The sequence below is a fragment of the Poecilia reticulata genome, chromosome 12, assembly GCF_904066995.2.
Source record: "Poecilia reticulata chromosome 12, P_reticulata-male-v2, whole genome shotgun sequence".
In the NCBI taxonomy this organism is placed as follows: domain Eukaryota; kingdom Metazoa; phylum Chordata; class Actinopteri; order Cyprinodontiformes; family Poeciliidae; genus Poecilia; species Poecilia reticulata.
The window spans coordinates 27,951,115-27,969,485 of record NC_088841.1 but is presented as its reverse complement, the minus strand read 5'-3'; the positions used below and the strand labels follow the sequence as shown (position 1 = coordinate 27,969,485).

At 53.1% G+C, this 18,371-nt stretch overlaps 2 protein-coding genes across 3 annotated transcripts; both read right to left on the bottom strand.

Moving 5' to 3' along the window:
• Positions 1–2,311: 2,311 nt before the first annotated feature.
• Positions 2,312–12,780, bottom strand: wdr36 (WD repeat domain 36). The gene is made up of 22 exons (XM_008402605.3): positions 12,095–12,780; positions 11,892–11,919; positions 11,710–11,810; positions 11,516–11,633; positions 11,311–11,443; positions 11,178–11,232; positions 10,845–10,977; positions 10,267–10,442; positions 10,078–10,198; positions 9,946–10,011; positions 9,767–9,856; positions 4,563–4,705; positions 4,368–4,485; positions 4,135–4,300; positions 3,954–4,062; positions 3,790–3,869; positions 3,607–3,714; positions 3,301–3,532; positions 3,111–3,230; positions 2,944–3,025; positions 2,617–2,804; positions 2,312–2,534 (listed from the first exon to the last, which is right to left on the bottom strand). The coding sequence occupies exons 1-22, from the start codon at positions 12,239–12,241 to the stop codon at positions 2,385–2,387; spliced, it is 2,664 nt and encodes an 887-aa protein (XP_008400827.2). The 5' UTR covers positions 12,242–12,780; the 3' UTR covers positions 2,312–2,384.
• A 2,300-nt stretch (positions 12,781–15,080) lies between these two features.
• slc25a46 (solute carrier family 25 member 46) lies at positions 15,081–17,960 on the bottom strand. 2 transcript variants are annotated; one of them, XM_008402622.3, is made up of 8 exons: positions 17,616–17,960; positions 17,402–17,444; positions 16,761–16,818; positions 16,618–16,695; positions 16,446–16,546; positions 16,313–16,369; positions 16,002–16,059; positions 15,081–15,901 (listed from the first exon to the last, which is right to left on the bottom strand). In XM_008402622.3, the coding sequence occupies exons 1-8, from the start codon at positions 17,866–17,868 to the stop codon at positions 15,308–15,310; spliced, it is 1,242 nt and encodes a 413-aa protein (XP_008400844.2). In that variant the 5' UTR covers positions 17,869–17,960; the 3' UTR covers positions 15,081–15,307. The 2 variants fall into 2 exon arrangements, with proteins under 2 accessions (XP_008400844.2, XP_081469545.1); XM_081613419.1 differs by having other exon boundaries at positions 17,402–17,439; positions 17,616–17,768.
• Positions 17,961–18,371: the final 411 nt, after the last annotated feature.

The following is an 18,371-nucleotide window of genomic DNA, read 5'->3' as shown; positions in this document are numbered from 1 at the left end:
CCATTAACATTCATTAGATCAGTGTTTCTCAACCTGTTTCGGCCCAGCGCCCCCCCAGCCTTTATCCAGGTCCCCCCCCGCCCCCCACCAAAGAATCTACAGGCTACTTATTTTATTATTAATGTTATTATCACTATTGTAGATGTTTTGAATCTGCGCACCGATTCGTGGGGGGGGGGATGTTTTCGCATCCACCTGAATAATGTGTAGTTTCACCCCTTTTATCTGGAAATAGTGTCTGTTTATTCTTGCCATACAGTCTCTGTATTAATTATTGCTCTAAAGGTCTTGCCATACCAGTTTATTCCTCTGTATTTACTTTAGTTTCTTAGTTTATTCTTTCATTTTGTTCTTCATTCATTTCCATTTAGTTTCCTTTGATTAGTTTTATCCTCTCTTGGTTTATTGCTATGTTCACTTTAGTTTCTTTCCTGTTGCTACATTTATTTTATCATTTATTGACCATCAGTAATCTTCACTCATCACCTGCTGCGCCGCCCAATCGTCATGTGTTTCACATCATGTGTTGATTTTTTCACTGTTCAGCATCAGATTCTCTGTTTTTATGCCATAATTCACATCTAGTTCGTCGCTCCGTTTTATGTCCCGTTTCTCCTGTTTCAGAGTTTAGCGCAATGTGAACGTCTTTTTTTAACCCCTAAGGTGCAGGGCGGTGGGGAAGCGTATCGATGGGGAAAAGGCAGACTGACATAAACCTTTTAAAACAACGGAAACAATTTCTGCATTCTGATTATTGAAATTTAAAAGTGCTGTGTTGTTCTATCACCCCGTTTCATACCGGACCACTTACAGCTCCGTGTTAACGCTATAAAATGAACGCTCTCTATCGAGGTATCACCCATGGAGGGATTTCTTTATTTAAATGGGTTCATTTTTCAGAGGGATACAAAGTGAGGGTATCGTGATTTTAGTAATTACATGTTTATAAGAGCGATTTTCTGCTGTCCTTCCATGGTAGCGGGCAGCTTTCAAACGGAAATAAAACACTTTTTAATATAAGTTGCTGCTTTGACATGATCACAGAACTGCCAAAACATATGTAGCTACATAAATACCAGACAAAGTGAATCACAGCAGCGTCATCAGCCGGTGAAACGCTGAACTGATGCGGTGAAGCTACTAGCCGGAGCTGCGCCAAGAAGCTAACAGAAGCTAACAGACACTGAATAGAAGAAGAGCTGCCATCGATACAGTTGCAGCCAAGCATGATTTTATGTTTCACAATACAGTTTTACCAAGTTGCTCAAAGTCTAAACTGGTGTTGTTGTGGATTTAAGGTGTAAAGTTTACCTTCGACCAAACGCCCCCCAGAGGCATCCCAGCGCCCCCCTTTGTAAAAATGTCCGCCAGCGCCCCCTGCCGTCCTCTGAACGGCCCCTGGGGGGCGGTACCGCCCACGTTGAGAACCGCTACGTTAAGTGAATAACAGACCAGATGTTCTTCTCCATCCAGTGTTTGTAAATGAAGGATTTGTGTCGATGCTGTTGCTCCGTATGACGGAGTCGTTGTGCACATGCAGCATCTTATGCACACTGAAATCAGCTCCAAGTTTTAAACCACCTGTTGTGTTAAAAACAACCAAAACAGTTGAGAATTTTTAATCCAGGATTTTAACCAGTTAATCATTCAAAGCCAACTTCCCACCTGGGCAGATGATGTAATCCGTCAGGTTTTAGAGGTAAAAACGCAGCAGAATCACGACATGAAGACTGAAAACTCAACAATGAGGCGAATAAAGAGTTAATTTATAAAAATATTTATATCATTTGGTTCTGATTACAGAAATCATTTCTACCAGATGATCAATAACCTCAGGGCTTCCTGTTACCAGGGGCAACCGGCCTGTGGCTCCTGACTCGACCTGAGACGGGCGCTCACAGGTCAAAGGTCACACCTTTTCAGAGCAGGTAGAAATGTTAGAAATCCAGCTGTTACGATCGATTATTGGCTTTCTGATCAGTTTCCTGTCGTATTTACGGCTCTGATTAACTTATTTCTATCCGATAAATAAACATGAACAAGCTGCATTCATACTGCGGCTTCCCTCAGATGGAAACCAGCCCTGATCGCCAGGAGGTGACCTTTGACCCAGAGGAAAAACATTACATTTATCCCCAAACCACAAAAGAAAGGAATCAGTTTCTGCTTCCCTTCCAGGCAGGAAGCTGCTGATGATGATGATGATGATGATGATGGTCTCTGTTTCATGACATCACTTATATAACCTCTGACCTCTGCAGACGAGCTTCATCAGCCCAGATCAATCGATCACAGAGCAACAACCAGCAGAAACAGGAAACACTTTATTCAGGTACAAACTGTGTGTGTGTGTGTGTGTGTGTGTGTGTGTGTGTGTGTGCGTGTCACAGCAGTGCGCTCTTTGTGTACGACAGCAGACACAGTGATTGGTCGAACGATGCTTGAAGCTCCGCCCACCCAGACTCCAGTCTGGAGGAAAGGCGGAGCAGCGTCTCCATGGCAACAGCGTCCTGCGACAACGTGCGCAGATGGAGCTGAAAACAAAAACAAGGCTGCCGGTAAACAGGAAGCTGGGGGGGCTCCTTCACAATAAAAGCTGTGCTCCGACTGGCTCACCTTCAGGAACAGAGCCAGGTAAGCGTGAGCCAGGTCGAAGTCCCGCCCACCGGCCAGCATGCCGTCCACCATCTGGATGAAGGCGAGCAGGAGGCTGTTGGCTCCGCCCCCTGCTGACGTCAGACAGGTGAGCTCCACGGAAACGCCCGCCGGCCCACAATCCTTCAGGAGCCTCAGCGGCCGATCGACTAGAACCACGGATACAGGAAGTTCACCACAGATTATCAAAATAAAAGTCTAACTGAAACATCTTTCTAATTCAAATAAACCTCAAATTGGAGTTAGTTAGAATGATGCTTTTATTTTGAAGGGTAAAGATAGACTCACATGATCCGGTGTCCAGAGCCGACTCCAGAGCCGCTGCGAACTCTGACCTCTGCGCCAGCGAACCCCAGGGCAGCACCTTGGACTGACAGGAAACACGGCCATGTTTAGACACCCCGGCTCAGGTGACAGAAACAGGCTGGGGAGGGGCTGGCCTCTGATTGGCTTACCTGTGAGTCCTCCTTGGTTGTCGAGGGCAACGCGAACTGAGGCGTCAGACCAGGACGTGTTGGCAGGAAGAAGGGGGCGGTGGGCGGAGCAGCAGGGGGCGCCAGCGGTCTGTTCCTCCTCTGTAAGCAGCAGCAACAGGTGAGGGAGGGGTCAGCTGGTCTCACCTGCAGCCGTCGCCACCCAGCTCACCTTGATGGCATCCAGGTGCAGCAGACTTTTCCACCGAGACTCGGGCATCAGTGACAGCGTCACAAGCTCCGCCCCCAGCTGCTCAGCTGACTGGAACGCATCATCAGGCTCCTCTGAGGTCACTTCCTGTTCAGTCAGGGCGGCGGCGGCGCTGGGCAGCGTCTCCTCCTCCGGTTGGTAGTCAGCTGGGAGGGGGCGGAGCCCCACCGGCCCACACAGGCTCCTATTGGTCCTGGAGAAGAAGAGCTGGACTGTGATTGGCTGAAACAAGACCCAACCAGACGCTGCTCTGTGATTGGTCCACACCAGAGGTAAACGCCCAGACTGTCCACATGCGCCGTCGCCAGGAAGTCTCCGGTCGGCGACATGGAAACGCCGACCGGCGCCATGGCAACCAGGAAGCAGTCGACCAGACTGAGGAGAGAGGAAGACCATCAGTTAACGAGAGGGCGGGACTTCCTGCTTCTAGTCGATGATGTCACAGCTCACCTGCCAGAGGGGAGGTCCCAGGTCCTGACGGTGCAGTCCATCGCCGTGGTAACTAGCCAGCGGCCATCTGGGCTGAAGGTCTTAGGAGGAAACCAAGATGGAGGACAGCGAGTCAGAACGGGTCAGAACCAACCAGAACCAATCAGTGATCAGCAGCTGCCCACCATGTCAGTGACGTTGCCATGGTGACCTGCGAACTTCCTGACGATCCGTCTGGTCTCCACGTCCACCACCACCAGCGTGAAGTCGTCCATCGCCATGGCGACCATCCCACTGGGGAAGCAGGGGGCGGGTGAGTGAGCGGCCGCGGAGGCGCGCACTGAGCATGCTCAGTTCGTGTCTGACCTGTCTCTGTGAAGCCTCAGGCCGGCCGGCGCGGCGCCCAGCCTCAGAACCACTTCCTGCTTCCTCGTCTTAAAGCGCCAGAACTTCAGCAGCCAATCAGAGCCGCAGCTGACAGTCAGCTGGTTCAGCGTATCCGTGGCGACGCCTCGCACCACGCCGCTGTGCGCTGCAGGACAGGGGGCGGGGTTAAAGGGACAGGCATTTTGCCGACCAATCAGACGGACCAGGCTCACCTTTCTCCTCGTCACCGTAGCAACCACGGTGCAGACCAGACTGCAGGTTGTAGACGTCCACACGTCCACAGGACGAGCCAATCACAGCGAAGTTCCCGCAGGAAGTGATGTCAACAGCCTGGAAAGACAGGAAGTCATTGGGTAAACCAACAGGGGCGGGGCTTAAACGCACAAGCGTCGATGTCACACCGTTACCGTGGCAACAGCATTCTTCCTGACAGCAGGAGGCTTCAGGTGATGAGCTCCCATGGTGCACCTGTGGTAGCTCCAGGTGGAAGCGGCGAGGCGGCCGCGGTGGAGCGCCACGATGCCGTCCCAGTCCGACTGGCGAGCGACGGCTGGAGAGGGGGGCGAGCGAGAGAGAGAGAGGGAGGATAAATGGAATTATTGTAACTAACTAAAAAAAACTGGGCGGGGCCAAGAGTCACGGGGGGCGGGGTTATCAGGAGGAAAGAAGCCATGTTTCAATTTATCCACACCGTCAACATTTTGCTTTTCAGAGATCGAAACAACTAGTGAAAAATTTGGCGACTATTTCTGTGCTGCTGCAGCCCAACAGCGAGCCGCCATTAGCCACCATTAGCCACCGTTAGGCTCTATTAGCCGCCATTAGCCACCGTTAGGCTCTATTAGCCGCCATTAGCCACCGTTAGGCTCTATTAGCCGCCATTAGCCACCGTTAGGCTCTATTAGCCGCCATTAGCCACCGTTAGGCTCTATTAGCCGCCATTAGCCACCGTTAGGCTCTATTAGCCGCCATTAGCCACCGTTAGGCTCTATTAGCCGCCATTAGCCACCGTTAGGCTCTATTAGCCGCCATTAGCCACCGTTAGGCTCTATTAGCCACCATTAGCCACCGTTAGGCTCTATTAGCCGCCATTAGCCACCGTTAGGCTCTATTAGCCACCATTAGCCACCGTTAGGCTCTATTAGCCACCATTAGCCACCGTTAGGCTCTATTAGCCACCATTAGCCACCGTTAGGCTCTATTAGCCGCCATTAGCCACCGTTAGGCTCTATTAGCCGCCATTAGCCGCCGTTAGGCTCTATTAGCCGCCATTAGCCACCGTTAGGCTCTATTAGCCGCCATTAGCCACCGTTAGGCTCTATTAGCCACCATTAGCCACCGTTAGGCTCTATTAGCCGCCATTAGCCACCGTTAGGCTCTATTAGCCGCCATTAGGCTCTATTAGCCGCCATTAGCCACCGTTAGGCTCTATTAGCCGCCATTAGCCACCGTTAGGCTCTATTAGCCGCCATTAGCCACCGTTAGGCTCTATTAGCCGCCATTAGCCACCGTTAGGCTCTATTAGCCACCATTAGCCACCGTTAACAGCCACTAGCCGCCATTAGCCACCGTTAACAGCCATTAGCCGCCATTAGCCACCGTTAGGCTCTATTAGCCGCCATTAGCCACCGTTAGGCTCTATTAGCCGCCATTAGCCACCGTTAGGCTCTATTAGCCGCCATTAGCCGCCGTTAACAGCCACTAGCCGCCATTAGCCACCGTTAGGCTCTATTAGCCGCCATTAGCCACCGTTAGGCTCTATTAGCCGCCATTAGCCACCGTTAGGCTCTATTAGCCGCCATTAGCCACCGTTAACAGCCACTAGCCGCCATTAGCCACCGTTAGGCTCTATTAGCCGCCATTAGCCACCGTTAGGCTCTATTAGCCGCCATTAGCCACCGTTAGGCTCTATTAGCCGCCGTTAGGCTCTATTAGCCGCCATTAGCCGCCGTTAACAGCCACTAGCCGCCATTAGCCACCGTTAGGCTCTATTAGCCGCCATTAGCCACCGTTAGGCTCTATTAGCCGCCATTAGCCACCGTTAGGCTCTATTAGCCGCCATTAGCCGCCGTTAACAGCCACTAGCCGCCATTAGCCACCGTTAGGCTCTATTAGCCGCCATTAGCCACCGTTAGGCTCTATTAGCCGCCATTAGCCACCGTTAGGCTCTATTAGCCGCCGTTAGGCTCTATTAGCCGCCATTAGCCACCGTTAACAGCCACTAGCCGCCATTAGCCACCGTTAGGCTCTATTAGCCGCCATTAGCCACCGTTAGGCTCTATTAGCCGCCATTAGCCACCGTTAGGCTCTATTAGCCGCCATTAGCCACCGTTAGGCTCTATTAGCCGCCATTAGCCACCGTTAGGCTCTATTAGCCGCCATTAGCCACCGTTAGGCTCTATTAGCCGCCATTAGCCACCGTTAGGCTCTATTAGCCGCCATTAGCCACCGTTAGGCTCTATTAGCCACCACTAGCCACCGTTAGGCTCTATTAGCCGCCATTAGCCACCGTTAGGCTCTATTAGCCGCCATTAGCCACCGTTAGGCTCTATTAGCCGCCATTAGCCACCGTTAGGCTCTATTAGCCGCCTTTAGCCACCGTTAGGCTCTATTAGCCGCCATTAGCCACCGTTAGGCTCTATTAGCCGCCATTAGCCACCGTTAGGCTCTATTAGCCGCCATTAGCCACCGTTAACAGCCACTAGCCGCCATTAGCCACCGTTAGGCTCTATTAGCCGCCATTAGCCACCGTTAGGCTCTATTAGCCGCCATTAGCCACCGTTAGGCTCTATTAGCCGCCATTAGCCGCCGTTAACAGCCACTAGCCGCCACTAGCCACCGTTAGGCTCTATTAGCCGCCATTAGCCGCCGTTAACAGCCACTAGCCGCCACTAGCCACCGTTAGGCTCTATTAGCCGCCATTAGCCGCCGTTAACAGCCACTAGCCGCCACTAGCCACCGTTAGGCTCTATTAGCCGCCATTAGCCACCGTTAGGCTCTATTAGCCGCCATTAGCCACCGTTAGGCTCTATTAGCCGCCGTTAGGCTCTATTAGCCGCCATTAGCCACCGTTAACAGCCACTAGCCGCCATTAGCCACCGTTAGGCTCTATTAGCCGCCATTAGCCACCGTTAGGCTCTATTAGCCGCCATTAGCCACCGTTAGGCTCTATTAGCCGCCATTAGCCACCGTTAGGCTCTATTAGCCGCCATTAGCCACCGTTAGGCTCTATTAGCCGCCATTAGCCACCGTTAGGCTCTATTAGCCGCCATTAGCCACCGTTAGGCTCTATTAGCCGCCACTAGCCACCGTTAGGCTCTATTAGCCGCCACTAGCCACCGTTAGGCTCTATTAGCCGCCATTAGCCACCGTTAGGCTCTATTAGCCGCCATTAGCCACCGTTAGGCTCTATTAGCCGCCACTAGCCACCGTTAGGCTCTATTAGCCGCCATTAGCCACCGTTAGGCTCTATTAGCCGCCATTAGCCACCGTTAGGCTCTATTAGCCGCCATTAGCCACCGTTAGGCTCTATTAGCCGCCATTAGCCACCGTTAACCGCCACTAGCCGCCATTAGCCACCGTTAGGCTCTATTAGCCACCATTAGCCACCGTTAGGCTCTATTAGCCGCCATTAGCCGCCGTTAACAGCCACTAGCCGCCATTAGCCACCGTTAGGCTCTATTAGCCGCCATTAGCCGCCGTTAACAGCCACTAGCCACCATTAGCCACCGTTAGGCTCTATTAGCCACCATTAGCCACCGTTAACAGCCACTAGCCGCCATTAGCCACCGTTAACAGCCATTAGCCGCCATTAGCCACCGTTAGGCTCTATTAGCCGCCATTAGCCACCGTTAGCCGCTATTAGCCGCCATTAGGCTCTATTAGCCGCCATTAGCCGCCGTTAACAGCCACTAGCCGCCATTAGCCACCGTTAGGCTCTATTAGCCGCCATTAGCCACCGTTAGGCTCTATTAGCCGCCATTAGCCACCGTTAGGCTCTATTAGCCGCCATTAGCCACCGTTAGGCTCTATTAGCCGCCATTAGCCACCGTTAGGCTCTATTAGCCGCCATTAGCCACCGTTAGGCTCTATTAGCCGCCATTAGCCACCGTTAGGCTCTATTAGCCGCCATTAGCCACCGTTAGGCTCTATGTAACCCGGGGTGAAAAAACTGCCCTTAGTCCCGCCTTGCTGCCCCATTGGTTAAGAGTGACAGTCAGTCACACAGTGCATGCAGCCAATTGACACACCTGATGTAATTATTAGGCTCCAGCTTTCCCCAGTCAGGTGTGAGGGGGGGGAGCTGGAGACAAAGGAGCTACAGGTTGGTGTTTCCAAACAATCGGTTACCTCTTTGTTTGTTATGCACTTTTTTTAACCTTACAATATAAAATCATGTAGATCTGAAAAGATCCAGTGAGTTTGGAGCCCTGAAGCTGCCATGCTCTCTACTGTTAATGGAATTGGTGAGTAGTGGACACAATGTTGTTTTGTTGTTTTAGCATGTTGGTGGTAGCCAATGCTAATTGTTGTATGATCTAATGTCTTAAATTTAACATGTTTAAGAAAATGAGATAAATATTACGTTATTTGGTCTGACAGATTAGATCTATTGCATTTATCTCTATGTATAACTGAAAAGAGTCTAGTTAACTAGCAGGCTGGAAATTTACTGTTCCTGTTTATTTTAATACAGGCCAGGTGATCCCTTTGTAGGGTAAAAGGATGGCGAGCTTCTGAAAACTGGCTGGGGCCAGGAGAACTTGAGAATCACTCCATACTGGTCTGGTAGGAGGCTGGTCTGTATCATTTCCCCCTCCATCTCACCATTCGGACACACAATCCACTATTCATCTCTTCATCTGAAACGACTTGCGCTAGGACATTGTCATCTCAAATATCTGGACAATTCAACCATGGACTTTTTGAATGTGTGTAGGTCAGACACTGTGCTGACCAGTGGGGAAATTTAAACCAGTTGTGCACAACTTAATGAAAGATCTACTGCAGTACTGTGTATATTTAATTTGGGGTTCTATGTATGTTTGTCTTGTGCTGTTCACTTTAATTTTCTTTTAAAAATACATGGTATTGAAAGCAGTTCTTTTGCATTGGTTTTATTGATTACTGACAACAGCTCCAGTAGACGAATTCTAGTCTTCTGATTTCTTCCATCCAGTCCTTTTACACTTTAAATAGTGCTACATCTATTAGCCGCCATTAGCCACCGTTAGGCTCTATTAGCCACCATTAGCCACCGTTAGGCTCTATTAGCCACCATTAGCCCTTAATAGCCATCATTAGCCGCCACTAGCAATCATTAGCCATCATTAGCCACCAATAGCTGCTATTGGCCACCATTAGCCGCCACTAGCCAAAAATAGCTGCCATTAGCCACTATTAGCTGCTATTGGCCACCATTAGCCGCCACTAGCAATCATTAGCCATCATTAGTCGCCATTAGCCAAAAATAGCTGCCATTAGCCACTATTAGCTGCTATTAGCCACCATTAGCCGCCACTAGCAATCATTAGCCATCATTAGTCGCCATTAGCCAAAAATAGCTGCCATTAGCCACCATTAGCCTCATTAGCTGCCAGGTAAATCCCACCTGAGGCCAGCGCTGTGACAGCAGGAAGCCGCAGCTCTTCGTAAGTCAACCCTTTTTTCTTCTTCTTCTCTTTCTTCTTGCTGATGGATCCTGAAACAGAAAAGCATTTGCTGTAGACCCAGCGGACTGTAGCCATGGCAACCAGGTGACCCCGGAGCGGCTCCTGGTGCTGGACTGACCGTGACCCAGGTTCTTGTTGAAACGCTCGTGGACGGTGGAGAAGGACTGCAGGGAGCCGTCCTGACCTGCGGGGGGCAGCAGAGGCTCTGGTGAGACTGGGAACCCGACTGGGAACCAGCTGGTTCTCTTACCTGCGCTCAGGATGTTCTTCCCATCGTTGCCGTGGTGATGGATGGTGGTGGGCGGAGCGCTGTGGCCCTGTCGGCACCGGAGCAGTCTGGCCCCGCCGCCCTCCTGGTCAAATATCCAGACCTGATGAAGACAAAGGTTAAAGGTCACAGCATCCAAAACAGAGCGACTGGTCACTTCAGGTCGCTTACCTTGATAGCGTTGTCGGCTCCGTTGGTGACCAGCAGCGGCTCTCCATGAAGGAACGTCGCCGCGGCAACAGCAGTTCGGTGGGCGTGTCTCTGCTGGGCGACCAACTGCTGACGCTCCAAGTCCCACAATGCAATGTGTCCCTGCGGACTGCCAGACGCCATGATGGGAGGCCCGTCTGGGGGAGAGCAGAACACCTGGAATGCCTGGACCCGATAACGCTAACAGACGCGCTAGCATGTGCTAATGGACGTGCTAACAGACCCACTAATGCTAACAGACGCTAACCGACCCGCTAACAGACACTAAATGTTGGAGGCTAACAGACCTGCTAACGGATGCTAGCGTTAGCTGTTCCGTGACTGTTAGCTAACAGACCCGCTAACGGATGCTAGCGTTAGCTGTTCCGTGTCTGTTAGCTAACAGACCCGCTAACGGATGCTAGCGTTAGCTGTTCCGTGTCTGTTAGCCAACAGACCCGCTAACGGATGCTAGCGTTAGCTGTTCCGTGTCTGTTAGCCAACAGACCCGCTAACGGATGCTAACGGACCAGCTACTGGACCCGCTCAGGTGAGCCTACCTGTCCTGAAAGCCAGCGTGCTGATTGGTCCCCAGTCCTGGGTGAAGCTCATCAGCGTCTCATCCAGGCGGATGTTGTGGATGATGATGCGTCCGGTTGCCGTGCCGACGCCCACCACATCCACTGCTGGACTCTGGGGGGGGGGGGAGCAGATGGACATGACAACGGTTGCTAGGGTTACCTCTCCAGAAAACTCAATTCACTCAATGTCAGGAACGCGAACAGCGCTGAGCTTCACGTTAGCCACAGTAACTCATTACATTCAGTAGAACCAAAGCAAGCCCCGCCCCCACAGACCACCGACCAATCAGGATCAAGCAGCCGACCTCTGACCTGCTGCAGGACGGTGACCGCCGCCGACCAGCCGGGAAACGTGAACAGCAGCTTACTGAGGAGGAAAAGGAGGCCGGTGAGCATCGCCATGGCAACACAGAGCAGAGTGGTGACGGCGGCCCCCCCCCCCCACCTGGTCCTGATGTTCCACAGCTGCAGCGCCCCCTGGCGGCTGCCCAGCAGCACCTTGTTCAGGTACGTGCTCGGGTGCATCATGGCCGACACGTCGAAGGTCGCCGGGTCAAAGTTCAGCTGCAGGTAGATGTCTGCGGGCCACAAAGCAGACCGTGATGGAAGCTAGCTCAGGTGAGTGCTGAAGCCCCGCCCCCTTTGCTCACCTCCTCCCTGTACGTCCCACACGATGACGTCACCACTGCTGTCGGCGGAGACCAGGTGGTCGCCCAGCGGCAGCAGCAGCCGCACTTCCTGTTTGTGTCCATGGTAACGCATCACCACCTGGGCGGAGATTCAAACAGAGCTTTATGCGCAGCCGCGAAGTGACGCGGCAGCAGCAACAGGAAGTTCCTCCTGCCTCTTTGCTCCTGGCGAAGGCGCAGACCGTCGTTCCGCTGGCGGCGAACACCAGCATCCGGTCAGCCGCCAGACACGTGATGTCATCGGGCAGGCTGTTACCTAGGCGACCACAGTGTTACACCACAGCCAATCAGAGGGAATCGATCCGCCGCATCATCAGAGCAAAGTTCCGATACTCACTGACACAAACGATCCCCAGGCGGCTCACCTGCAGGAAACCAGGACAGGTGAGCTGTGACATCATCACTAGCCATCTGACAAACATACAACCCCCATCCATCCTCCCACTGTGACGTCACCCCTCTCCCCTGCTTGGTTGCCAATAGTTACGGATCACCATCAGATTAAACTCCAATAATCAGCATCGATCACTTTTATCTTACGTTAAACGTGTGGAAGCTTTTCCCCACTGACGTCACCACGTAGAACTCCCGGTGCTTCTGGTGGTACCGGAGCGCGTGCGGCACGTGGTTGGAGTAGAGACCCAGAACCCGGAACCCGGAGAACAGGGCGCTTCCGGCGCGCGGCATGTTCTCAGTCCCGCTAAGAAACAACAAACAAACAAACAGAACCGGGAAGAACCGAGAGCGGAGCGCGAGCCCAGCTCACACATGGAGGAGCGCCGAGGAACTCTGTCCGACTGGAAACACAGCGGGACAGAACACGGGTTCCGCCCCGAGGGGGAAACATTTCGGTGAGACACGCTTCCGTCCCTTTTGATGATAAAAATGGCGTCTGTCACGGTGATGAATAAAATCAGTAAATTATATGACTATAAACAATGAGAGGCGGCGGTACAGCTATGGCTAACAAGCTTCAGGTATTAGCTAGGCACCTTTTAGCCAACATTAGCTGACAGCCAACAGTTTAACTCACCTCAGTCGGTTAGTTTGGGGAAAAACTGTGAAAAATCCTTTGCGTTTTGCTGCTGTAGCTGCTAACATCCGGTATTTTACTGCTAACATCCGGTATTTTACTGCTAACATCCGGTATTTTACTGGTGGTTGTTCTTGAAAGGCTGAATTCATGATGCCGATCTTCCGTTTGACATAAAATAAAGTCATTTATTGTCAGAACAATGTCCATTGTCTCACTGTTTCCATTTAGATCAGTGGTCCCCAAACTACGGCCCGCGGGCCGGATCCGGCCCGCCTCCACATTTGGTCCGGCCCCCTGAACAATACAGATTGTTTTTTTCATTTACCGTATTTTCTGGACTATATGTGGATTTTTCCAATGATTCGCTTTACCAGGAAGTGAATTGGAAATAAAAGTAGAAAGCGGCCATTAAAACGGAATTAGGTTTTAATAGGGAATTGAAATTTGAGAATGTTGTAGATCAGTTAAATAGCATTAACAGCTTTTTAAATAATCCTGGGATCATTATGAGAATCTGAGGTGTAGATATTAGGATCCAGTAGGTGGCAGTAGAGCAACAATAATGGATGCAAGCTGCTGTTGAAATCTAAAGAAGAAGAAGAAGAAGAAAGCGCCCATTTTCATTTAGCACATTTAGCTAGTAGCAACACGAAGGATCAGAACTTTGTTACGGTTCAGAAACTAATCAGTTCAGTTAAATCTAAACTTGGAAACTTTTTCTTTTTCACTGTAATAAATGTGATATTCAGTCGACCTGTAGTGACTCAGATGTTGCTGTTCGTTCCCCTCTGCTGCTGCTGCATCGTGTGGAAAACCTGGAGCTGCAGAGAAATCTGAGGCTTATATGTTTACTGGTTTTAAATAAAAACTTTGTTGTTGTGGCTTATAGTCCAGAAAATATGGATTATAATCCTTCCTGGATTTTTTCTGTGAAGAACCCAGAGAGGATTATTTGGCTGTGTTTTCTGGAAAACAACACATTTTTCCATCCAGGCTCTCCTGCAGTCGTCTCAGTTGTTCTGGTACAAACTGACTCGGCCCCCAGCTGAGAAGGGAAACGTTATGGGGCCCTCAGGAAAAGGTTTGGGGCCCCTGATGTAGATCCACATAAAGTATTCCAAACCAAGCCCAGTAGAAAACCTGACCTATCAACACCTGAACAGGTTGACCCCAAATAACCCGTCAGACACTAAACACGCAGGGCTGCACAGTGGTGAAGTGGTAGAGCTGCTGCCTTGCAGCAAGAAGGTTCTGGGTTCGATTCCCGGTCTTTCTGCATGGAGTCTCCATGTTCTCCCTGCATGGTGGGTTTTCTCCAGGTACTCCGGTTTCCTCCCACAGTCCAAAACATGACTGTCAGGTTAACTGGTCTGTCTAAATTGTCCCTAGGTGTGAGTGTGTGTGTGCATGGTTGTGTGTCTCTGTGTTGCCCTGCGACAGACTGGTGACCCGTCCAGGTGACCTGTCCAGGGTGACCTGTCCAGGGTGACCCCGCCTCTCACCCGGCACGCCAGCTGGAGAGGAACCAGCACCCCTCCTGACCCACTGAGGGACCAGGTGTAAGAAAATGGATGGATGGACACTAAACACGCCCCCTGGTGGCGACAAACACCAGGAAGGATCAGCGGCTCCTACAGCTGTGACTCCACACCCAGGTCCATGGTTAGAGCTCCGTTTGTTTCCGAGATATTAAAAATGATTCTTTAGGTCATCCAGAGGTCAGCGTCCCCCGACCTCTGCTCCGTTAGTGCAGCTTCCCCTTATGAGATATGAGAAGTTATAATGTTGGCCGATGACGTCACCAGCCGCCCCCATTTTGCTCCAAACCGCTGTCACGCCGCCGCCACCAGCTGGTCTCGGTGTGGACCACGATGTCACCCTCATATTATACAAAACTAAATCTGATTTGGTGCTTTCAGTTTAAGATTCAGCCAATTAGGGTGAATCTTACTGACTGTCTGAATGTGATTGGCTGAAACTCTCAGAAACCGAACCAGCTTGATCAGATCACACCTGAGCAGCTCCGCCCAGCAGCTGCTCTCCGAGCGTCTCAGCGTTCGCGTTGCGTTTGAAGGCGGCTCGGAAAACCAGGTTACGACGTGTTGAGCAGTTTTAACAGCTGGAACGACGGAGATCTGGGAAGATCTGGGAAGATCTGGGAAGTGCGGAAGCTAAACGGTTCGTTTTCCACCGAGGTAAAAACAACAACAGCTTCCAGTCGGGGGGCCGCGGTGACTCTGTGGGCGGGTCACGACCCTCACGGCCCGCCCACGCCGCCGGACCGCCAACCTGCGGCTCTCTGGGCTCCGGAGAACAAACCGGCACCAAGGAAACACCTGGAGGAGGAGCGGACTCTCCTGATTGGTCGATCAGACTCCTGACGGCTCCTCCCCCATCCAGTCAGCTTACTAAGCAATCTGACTGGGTAATTACCCAGAATGCTCCACTGTACGTATGTGTTTGTTTCGCAGGTCAACACCTGACAACCGATTTATTTTAAATTCTGTATTTATTCATCAACGAATCACAAATAATTTAATCTGAATCCACATTTTCACAGACAACATCTCATTTTTACACTTTTATACATCAGGTGTGTTTCCCAGCAGCCAATAGGAAGACAACAAATGGTTTCCATGGTGATCAGAGGAGAGGATGATCAACCTCCAGTGTGCAGATTAATTACCAGCCAGTCCTGTGGTCTCCATGGCGACGCCTCAGCAGGCCTTGGCGTCCAGCAGCACCACCCTGAGCAGCGTCCTGGCGGCGGCCAGCAGCGCGCCGTGCAGCGAGTACTGCGCCAGCAGCGCGCCGAAGCCGCGGTAGAAGCCGGCGGCGCCTTCCTTCCTCCGGATGGCGTGCAGGCAGTCCGCCAGGCCGTCGTACTGCGTGTTGACCGGCAGCACCAGCGGGCTGCCGCCGCTCGCCGCCGCCGCCCCGTCCGTGGCGTCGATGATGGTGCGCGTCCCCTGCAGGCCGAGGCGGTGCAGCACCGTCTCCAGGGGGAACAGCAGCACGTCCGCCGCCAGAGACCCCGCCCACGCCGCCGCCAGCTCCGGGAAGTAGGCGTCCAGCGGGTCGGACGGGATCGGGCGCCGCTTCTCGCCGCGCTGCTGCAGCCACAGCACCGCCCGCTGGACGGAGGCCGCCACCGCGTAGCGCAGGACGGCGTGGGCGGCCACAGGAAGCAGCAGGTAGCTGAGAGGAAGCAGGCGGCGGCTGTGAGGGGCGCCGACGCCCAGCAGCCGCGTCAGACCCTCGCGGACGCAGTCCAGCAGGCCGGACGACGACTCGTCCCGGACGATCTCACTCTGGGGACAGAGGTCAGGATGGGGTCAGAGGTCAGGTCGGGCCCTGAACCACCCGTCACCTGCTACAGGAAGTGAAGGTTGGGGTCAGGTGAGGACTCACCTGGACGGTCTCGATGAGGCTAGCGCAGTAGAACGGCAGCGCCACCACAGCGGTTAGCCTGCAGGACACAGACATGCTAGCTCAGTGAAACTGGTGAAAACTTCTGAAGCAGGCTGGACCCGGGAAACGGGCCGGGTCAGAACCGGGACCAGATCTGAACCGAACGCTGACCAATTCGTGTTACAGTGAAAGACGAGCTTCTGCGCCTTCAGTCAGAGGCCCAGTCCAAGTGGCAGTAACACAGACTGCTACAGGACTTTTAGTCTGGCCCAGCAGAACCTCCCGACCCGACCCGGCCCGGCAGTACCGACCCTTTGAGCAGCAGGTGTCCGGCCAGCTGCTTCCAGCTCCAGCTGTGAGGAAGCTCCCTGCAGGAACAGAGCAGCAGAATCAGAACCAGAACCTCAGCAGAGCCTCAGCAGCGCGTGGCGGCGGGGTGGTTACCGTGGTAACGGCGTGAACTCGCTGATGACGCCCTCCGCGCCCAGGGCGATGCCGTGGACGATGAAGGTGCTGCCCATGCCCTTCCACAGAGCCTTCAGCCCCTGCAGACAGAGCAGGCCTCTGATTGGTCACATGATCCCTCAGCCACCAATCAGGACGCAGATCAGCTCACCTGGGCCTTGGTGATGGCGTACATGACGCCGACGGCGCTGAACGGGGTCAGGTGGTAGCAGCGGCCGTGGTAGTTGACCTGAGGCAGACAGCCAATCAGAGCTAAGCACGGACACCATGTGACCTGAGGTGCTGCTGACGTACCTGGCACTGGCGCCGGAACACGATGCAGGGGTGGGCCAAGACGTTCTCCGTGAACAGACTGCTGAGACAGACACACCGGGTCAGGGGTCCAGATCTGAGGGTCTGGGTCTGGTCCAGAACCAGAGTCCGGTTCTGATCCAGAACCAGAGTCCGGTTCTGGATCAGAACCAGACTGCTGAGACACAGACACACCGGGTCAGGGGTCCAGATCTGAGGGTCCGGTTCTGGTCCAGAACCAGGGTCCGGTTCTGATCCAGAACCAGACTGCTGAGACAGACACACCGGGTCAGGGGTCCAGCTCCTCGGGTCTGGGTCTGATCCAGAACCAGAGTCCGGTTCTGGATCAGAACCAGACTGCTGAGACACAGACACACCGGGTCAGGGGTCCAGCTCCTCGGGTCTGGGTCCGGTTCTGGTCCAGAACCAGAGTCTGGTCCAGAACCAGACCCTGGTTCTCAGAACCAGAATCTGGTTCTGGTCCAGAACCAGATCTGAGGGGTCCGGGTAAATACAGACTGAATGTTCTGATGGACCTACAGAACCATCAGAACCAGAACCTGTGGGCCACCGCAGCTGGTCTACGGACAGGACTCTCACTCTGGACTAAAAACAGCGACCAGTGGAAGCAGATGAACTCTGACCTGACCAATCCGATCCCGAACCCAGCGAACCGGTTCAGCTGCTCTGAAAGAGAGGAGACCCGACATGACGTAACCGCGATGACATCACAGATCACACCGTTTCTAAGCGGAACCTCTCGGAACCTTCAGTTGCCATGGCAACCCGATTCACTGTGGCTCACTACATTCATGCGATGATGCCTTCACGGACCCTCCGGCCAGAACACCGACCTACCTGGAGGAACGCCCGCGGCATGCGGGACCTCCCAGCGGGACCCCGGCTCGGCCTCCTCGTACAGCGGCGTCCGCTCCCCGGGGTGGAGGTTCCGGCTGCCCGGGATGTCCGGCGGGCTGGTGACCCACTGGTGGTGCTGCAGCTCCCCGGAGAGCCCGGTGGTGGTCCCGGAGCTCCGGGCCGGGTATCCGGCTCCGTGCTGGTCGCTCCGGAACCCGTACCCGTCGAAACTGTCCGGCCTTCTGGAGGCCATGAGGAACAAGGACCGAGAGAGAACCGCGGATCAGAGCGCAGAGGCGGGCATGGACCGGGACCGAGGGCCGGGGGGGGGGAGGCTGGACTCGAACCTGAACGACCTGATGGACCGAACCGAGCTGACCCGCTGCAAAACACACTCCTACCACCGGAAACACTCGCTGCCGTTGCACTTCCGGCAGCTGGAGGACCGAGGGACGGCTGCTGCCCCCTGCTGTCCGGAACAGGGATTTAACCCGAGGTGTCCAGCGCTGCTGCCCGTCGATCCGTCCTACCCTGTGGGAATGCGCATGCGCACATAATGCTACATCACATCCGGCCTGCAGTGCATCTGGATGCTTATAATTAATATCTGATATTATGTTTATTTTCAAACACTTGTTTTTAACATTAAAATTAATGTTAAAAAGTAAATATTTTCCAGAACTTGATCTTCTTCCAGTCGTGTCTCCTGGGAGTCGACCTGAATTTAAGTTTAAATAAATAATACTTTATTAATCC